Source organism: Syngnathus scovelli, chromosome 12, assembly GCF_024217435.2.
Source record: "Syngnathus scovelli strain Florida chromosome 12, RoL_Ssco_1.2, whole genome shotgun sequence".
Lineage (NCBI taxonomy): Eukaryota > Metazoa > Chordata > Actinopteri > Syngnathiformes > Syngnathidae > Syngnathus > Syngnathus scovelli.
Genome location: NC_090858.1, coordinates 12,001,311 through 12,008,242, shown reverse-complemented (window position 1 = coordinate 12,008,242; position 6,932 = coordinate 12,001,311). Strand labels below are relative to the sequence as shown.

General features: G+C 46.5%; 1 protein-coding gene across 2 annotated transcripts; it reads right to left on the bottom strand.

Moving 5' to 3' along the window:
* Positions 1–58: 58 nt before the first annotated feature.
* Positions 59–4,705, bottom strand: napba (N-ethylmaleimide-sensitive factor attachment protein, beta a). 2 transcript variants are annotated; one of them, XM_049735181.1, is made up of 10 exons: positions 4,408–4,705; positions 3,325–3,404; positions 2,909–3,025; positions 2,783–2,829; positions 2,374–2,451; positions 2,247–2,302; positions 2,096–2,180; positions 1,572–1,676; positions 1,407–1,475; positions 59–761 (listed from the first exon to the last, which is right to left on the bottom strand). In XM_049735181.1, exons 1-10 carry the CDS (start codon positions 4,503–4,505, stop codon positions 591–593), a joined length of 906 nt encoding a protein of 301 aa, XP_049591138.1. In that variant the 5' UTR covers positions 4,506–4,705; the 3' UTR covers positions 59–590. The 2 variants fall into 2 exon arrangements, with proteins under 2 accessions (XP_049591138.1, XP_049591139.1); XM_049735182.1 differs by having other exon boundaries at positions 59–738; positions 4,408–4,702.
* Positions 4,706–6,932: the final 2,227 nt, after the last annotated feature.

Genomic DNA, 6,932 nt, shown 5'->3' with positions numbered 1-6,932 from the left:
TGTCAGATTCCATTTCGGCTCATTCAATTTGTAGGGGAAAAAAACTAAACACACAATATCTGTCATGATACTGTATTTATTTCAAGATACGTTTTTACCCATTGCCCACAAACGATACCAGACAACAGGCACGAGTGCTTTTTCCCACAGTTAAGCACGACACAGCGAACACATCAACATGAGCACAGACATGCATAAATCAGGCCCTGGAGTGGTCGCTATGGGAGACGAGCAGTGAGTGATGATGTCACTGAAGAGTGGACACAACCAAAAAAGGGCAAATTATTAACACTGAGCACCATAATAAACAATAAATGTCCATATGGAAAATTAAATATCTTAAACATATATATTCCTTATTATCTGCTCATATTCCCTATCAAATAATCATATTCACACAAACCCATTCATACTTTTCCAGTGTTACAATACAGTGTGTGTGTGTATGTACGTGTGTGTGAGCATGAGTAGGGACACACAGAGGTGGTCTACCGGTGATGCTTAGCTTGTTTGGTTTGATCACATGCAGACTGATATGTACAAGTTCAGCTTGTGGCCACTGAGCTGCCCGCCCGCCACCTTGCTCTACTTCAGGTCCCCGGCGTCCCCCTGGATGGTCTTCTTGATGCGCAGCAACATGGTGGTGAGCCACTGGTCCAGGCGGGAAACTGAATCAAACTCCTTGACGGCCTCGGTGAAGGCTTCGCTGTTCTGCTCTTCGTGAGCCTCCAGAAGTTTCTGTGTGCACACCGACGAGAAGGCTATGTCAAAATAATGCACAATGAGAAGAATGAGCATGACGTGCATTCAAACCTGTATTAAGACCTGTGTTGTAGCAACTTGGGCTTGTTTTCATTTCATGCACATTTGTGTACCATATAGGAAAATAATTCCATGTAGTAGATCATATGAGGACACACACCACTATATTAGGTACACACTCAAGGACATACCTGTTTGTATTTATTTCACATTGACTGACAAGGTTATCCAAGATCATAAATACATAAAACATAAAGACCTTTGGGGACTAAATACAGTGCCATAAATTTCATAAGAGCATGCGTCCAAAGGATTTCAAATGGGTATTTCTATAATGTGGATTTCACTTGTAGCAGGGGTGGTTTGAAACCCAACCCCCTCAACATGAAGTAGCACAGTTTGAAACACACTGACAAGCATTCTTTTTACACTTGTATATACTGTATGCATGATCACAAAATAATTTTTTAAAAAAAGTCCATCTAAAAAAAGTCAAATCAAGTAAATCATTACATTTTGGGGGGTTGATATAGCCTTTTCTGAAATATGATGAAAAGCAGACAGCTGTGCTAGCAAAAGGCTTGAAAACCTCTCAGAGCAGTACATTTATGTTCATTAAAAAAAAGTTAAAAAACACATTTTACCTTTAACAGCTTCAGCTCTCTTGAATCTGAGAAAGCGGGGAACATCTCCTCATACTTCTCGATGGCCAACTGCAAACATACAGTTAGGTGTCAAGTCATGCAAATAATGACAACAAATGGAGCAAGGTGGGTTTGTGCACAATGCTTAGTTGGCAAGTGTGTGACCTTGGCGTTGAGCTCATCCACGATGAAGTGACACAGGGAAGCCTTGAAGAAATATTCTTTGGCATTGTACTTCAACAAAGGGTTGTCCATGGTGCTCATGGCCACCTGAGACAGACAGACAGACAGACAGACAGACAGACAGACAGACAGACACACGCACACGCACACACACACACACACACACACGCACACGCACACGCACACACACACACATACACACACACACACACACACACACACACACACTAGGCATCATTCTTTGATAGAGTTGATTGGTATTGGTCATCAGCCATTTTCAGCTTCTGGCCAAACACACACTTTTAGTAGGATTCTTAACCACTCTTTGATGAGTGATGCGGGCATCAGGGAATTCCAAGGTGTAGATTATGTTCCGACCATCCGTCCGTCCGTCCGTCCGTCCGTCCGTCCGTCCGTCCGTCCGTCCGTCCGTCCGTCCGTCCGTCCGTCCATCCATCCATCCATCCATCCATCCATCCATCCATCCATCCATCACGAAACGCCACCTGTTCATAGATCTCGATGGCCTTCTGGTACTGCTCCAGCTGGGCGCTGTAGTGGCCCACCTTCAGCAAACACTTGTTGGCCGAACTGAAACGACACAACGGCTAAAGTCGGGGTTTCCGCGGCGCTGACCACACTGCCTCCAAAAAGTACCTGTTTGACTCTTCCCCTTTGTAGTAGTCTGCCGCTTGCTCGTAGTGTGCGATGGCCTGCGGGACACAAACGCCACATGGACGATGGCCATGATGGGGACTGAGGAAGAAAAGTTGTTGTGTTTCACCTTCTCAATGTCCACCAACTCCGACTCATAGACCTCTGCGATGGTGATGTGATGTTTGGCAGCGATGGTGAAGCGACCCTGCAAGTCATCATACATATAATATGTAAAAATGCCACAAATACTACTTTACAGGACACATCTTTATAATAGTTCTAAAGAGGTTATTATGATTGAAATATGCTCTTTGGTGCAATGACTAATAATGAATTGCGTGTGAATTATCAATCAAATGGAATAAAAACAAGATAGCATTTAGCCTAACTGCTAAATTTGACATGTTTGCACATTTACAAACAATTTGTGTGAATTAATTGCAATGCTGTGTGATCGGTGCTGAACGATTAGAATAAGTTAATACAGATCCCGAAAACAAGACGGCACTCACAAATGCACACAAGATGCCACTCACCATGTCAGTGTAGATGTCAATGGCTTGATTGAGACAGTTGATGGCCTCTGCAGAGAAAGCGACAATGCACGTTTGTTTCCATATACACTGTGGCCCAGCCAGTGTGCTTGAAATGGCACGTCTCACCCTGCGGATCAGCCTTCTTGTAAGCGTTGCCTGCATCCACAAAGCTGGTGGCCGAGTCCAGCTTGTTTTGAAGCTGCATGTGGAGACGGGCCGCCTGGCAGAACGCATTTCCTGCAGCTAACGCACGAACACACAAAAACATACATGATGACTGCTGCTTTGCTCACGACTGTTGCTCTCAAGTTGTTGTGCTGGTAATTAGTCAATAAAAATTTCATAGATGTAGCGCAAAAAAGCATTTCATAGAATAGAAAATGTAGCTGCATGTACTTTATATTTGAATATACTAAGCACATTATTGTCAACTTTCAATTGGCTGAGCCACGAACGGCCTTTGTGCTTGCCAGCACGTTTATGCATCTGTCCACTGGTCACCTTGGAATTGTGAGTGTTTGAGTGTGTGTGTGTCTTCTCACCGCTCCAGTTCTTTGCCATCTTGAACATGTTAGCTGCTCGAGCATACATCTCACAGGCATCCTCTACCTTGTGGTTTCCACTGCACACATGTAACAGGCGCATGGGTGGACACACAAGCAAAAACAATCATTATGTGGCCCGGGGCCATGCTTCGATTTGCTCAAATGTTACTGTCGTTGTGACTCAGCGTGAAATGAGCATTATTAGGAATGTGAGCTTGAGCACTAACAAATGCACAAAACTGCAATTGTTTGTTTACACTCAACCGTCAGTCAGTGTGAAGAATCCATACAGCTCTTCATACCACCAACAGGATAATCATCATCATCATCATCATAAGCATCATCGTAATAATGAATGAACTTTACTGTACCACTATCACTGTACTGCACCAAGTCATTTTTAAATGCTGTCACAATATCAATAAATCATAGCAATGCATTTTGCTAGCAAAATAAAATAGGATTAGGTCTGCTTTTTTCAGTAATTGTGGTCACAGTAATATGTAAATGCTGAATTAGGTCACCTGAATTATTTTTGTTCATTGAATTTGCCGTCATTTTTTCTGAAAACTTTTTAAACAACGAGACGACAATTATACGATCAGACGCTAATTGAAAATGCGCAATATCGTGTTTTTCGTAGCCCCAAGAGTTGCACCAAACACGCATGCGCATCTCTTCCATCGCTGCCACGCACGCAGCGACTCGTCTCATGATGGTATCCCTCGCGCACCACGCAGAAGTGGATGTTGTGGTGTTTTTTTATTGGTTTTATTTATACGCACGGTGTGTGACAGGCACACGCAGTGCGAGTGACGACGTTTGCAAGTAGACCGAATAACACAAAATGCCCCCGCGAGATCTCATCGTGACTGACGAGCAAAACATCCATCCATCCACCCATTCATCCATCCATCTCTCCATCCATCCATCCCTCCATTTTAGCAAGGCAAAAAAGAACGCCCTGAAATAATGACGTCACATTTAGACGAATATGCCGCATACGCAACACGAGACAGATGTAAACTCAACATACACGTAGACGATATTCACGTGAACGCGAGTTCAACGGCCATTTACCCAAACATTCCGCCGAGAAACGAGCCGGACGCTTTGACCTTCTTGTCGGCGTCGGCCATGAGCTGCATGGCCTCCTTCTCTTTGCCGCTGTTGTCCATGGTGGCCCGCGGGTGGCTGTGCACTGCTGTCTGGCGAAGGTCAGGGAAACGGCCCGATGTTCCGCAGTGGGGGCGAAGGTAAGACAGAAGAGCCCGCTGTGATGCTGAGGCTGGAGAGAGGGAGGAGGGAGGGAGGGAGGCGGGAGGATAGAAGTGCCCGCTGGTGCTGAGGCTGAGAGCAGTTAAGCGTTGCTCTTCTTCTTCGGAAAAAGTAAGAGGAGCACCTCGCGAGCTCCACTGGCTGGATGAAAAGCGAACTGCCCAAAACCAGAGGCAGCACGCTTTCAGTAGCAACATAGAATCGTGGCTTCTGCAAATCATTTCAGGCTCAATTATGATTGATTTTGAAGTAAGCTGCTTTTCCTGACAGTTGGATCTTTTTGGACAACATTTGATGCCCAGTGCCGCTGGCTGCACCCCCGAACTTTATGCTCAATTATGATTGATTTTGAAGTAAGCTGCTTTTCCTGACAGTTGGATCTTTTTGGACAACATTTGATGCCCAGTGCCGCTGGCTGCACCCCCGAACTTTATGCCCATGCAGGTTGTCTCTTCAACACAACCTCTCCATCTGTGACGGCCATACTCCCAAAATTGTTGGTCGGCTGGGGGGGGGGGGGGGGGGGGGGGGGGGGGGCGTGAGGTCATCCACCCTCACCCCTGTACTGAAAGCCGAATTTGAAGCCTTAACCGACCCTGAGTGGGGTGAAAAGTGCTGGATTGTCCTGCTTTCTTCAAATTGCACAAATGTAATATTCACATTTAAAAAAAAAAGAAATTCAAAGAATCTTTGCTTGTCTTTAAACGCTTGTCCAAGACTTCAAAGCGATGTCATACATGTGTCGTCCACAAAGCATGCAAAGCACAAAGATATTTGTGTGTGTGTCAAAGTCTGCTTTATTGTCAATTTCTTCACACTACAAAGAGATTGAAATTGCGTTTCCTACTATCCCACGGTGACAAGACATATTACACATTCAAGTAAACAATACAAAAAGTAAAAATAGGAAGGCACATACAATGAATAAATAAGAGCAATGTGGTGGAAATGGTGCAATTGTGCATACAGCAGACAGTATAATAGCGCAAAAGTACAGGAGGAGTAGTGCAAGTGGAGTAGTGCAAGGCAACCATCGTGACCCAAAAGGCCAGGACGTCATGTAGCCGAGGGGGGAGAGGGGGGAGAGAGTTCAAGATCCTAACAGCCTGGAGTATGAATCTGTTAGTGAGTCTGGTGGTGCAGGAGCACAGGCTTCTGTACCTCTTCCCAGAGGGCAGTAGATCAAACAAAGTGTGAGCGGGGTGACTCACATCACTCGCAATCGTGGTCGCCTTGCAGGTGAGATGGGAGGTGTAAATGTTCTTCAGGGAGGGGAGTGAAGCACCAATAATCCTTCCAGCTGTGCACTATGCGCTGCAGGGCATTCCTGTTGTAGTCAGTGCAGCTTCCACCCCACACAGCGATACAGCTGGAGAGGATGCTCTCAATAGTGCCATGGTAGAATGTGGTCATGATGGCTGGTGGAGCACTTGCTTGCGTGAGTTTCCGCAGGTAGTACAGGCGGCGCTGAGCTTTCTTCGCCAGTGATGCAGTGTTGGTGGTCCAGGAGAGGTCTTCACTGATGTGCACCCCCAGGAATCTGGTACTGCTCACTCTCTCCACCACAGCACCATCGATGGCCAGTGGCAGGTCTTGTGGGTGTGACCCTTCCGGAAGTCAACAACAATCTCCTTGGTCAGCAGGAGGTTGTTGTCCCTGCACCAAGTGGTCAGAAGGTCGACCCCCAACCTGTATTGAGTCTCGTCGCCCCCGGTGATGAGACCCACCAGAGTCGTGTTGTCGGCATATTTCAGCGCGCGGTTGTTACTGTAAGTTGCAGTGCAATCATGCGTCAGCAGGGTGAAGAGCAGCGGACTGAGCACGCAGCCTTGGGGGGCCCCCGTGCTCAGCGTGATGCTGCTTGAGATATTGTCGCCAACACGTACTACTTGAGGCCTCTGACAGAGGAAGTCCAGTAGCCAGTTGCAGAGGTAGGTACTGAGTCCCAGTTTGTCGAGTTTGCAGATGAGTCGTTGTGGTACAATGGTGTTGAAAGCAGAACTGAATTCCACAAACAGCAATCTCACGTACGAGTCTCTCTTTTTCCAGGTGGGTGAGGGCTGAGTGGAGGGCAGAGCAGATTGCATCCTCAGAGGACCGTTTGGCTCGGTATGCAAACTGGAAGGGGTCAAGGGTGGGGGGGAGAATGGATCTGATGTGTGTCATGACAAGCCGCTCAAAGCACTTCATGATGATGGGTGTCAGTGCCACGGGGCGGTAGTCATTGAAGCAGGATGGGGCAGTTTTCTTCGGCACAAGTATGATGTTGGCAGCCTTGAAACATGATGGGACGATGGCTTGCTGGAGGGAAGTGTTAAAGATGTTTG

Coding starts and splice junctions, on each gene's coding strand:
- napba (XM_049735181.1), bottom strand. CDS start 4,505: ATGGACAACAGCGGCAAAGAGAAGGAGGCCATGCAGCTCATGGCCGAC. Junction 3,405..4,407: donor TTTCTCGGCGGAATGTTTGG/GTAAATGGCCGT, acceptor ACATGTGTGCAG/TGGAAACCACAAGGTAGAGG. Junction 2,452..2,782: donor TTGACATCTACACTGACATG/GTGAGTGGCATC, acceptor GATGACTTGCAG/GGTCGCTTCACCATCGCTGC.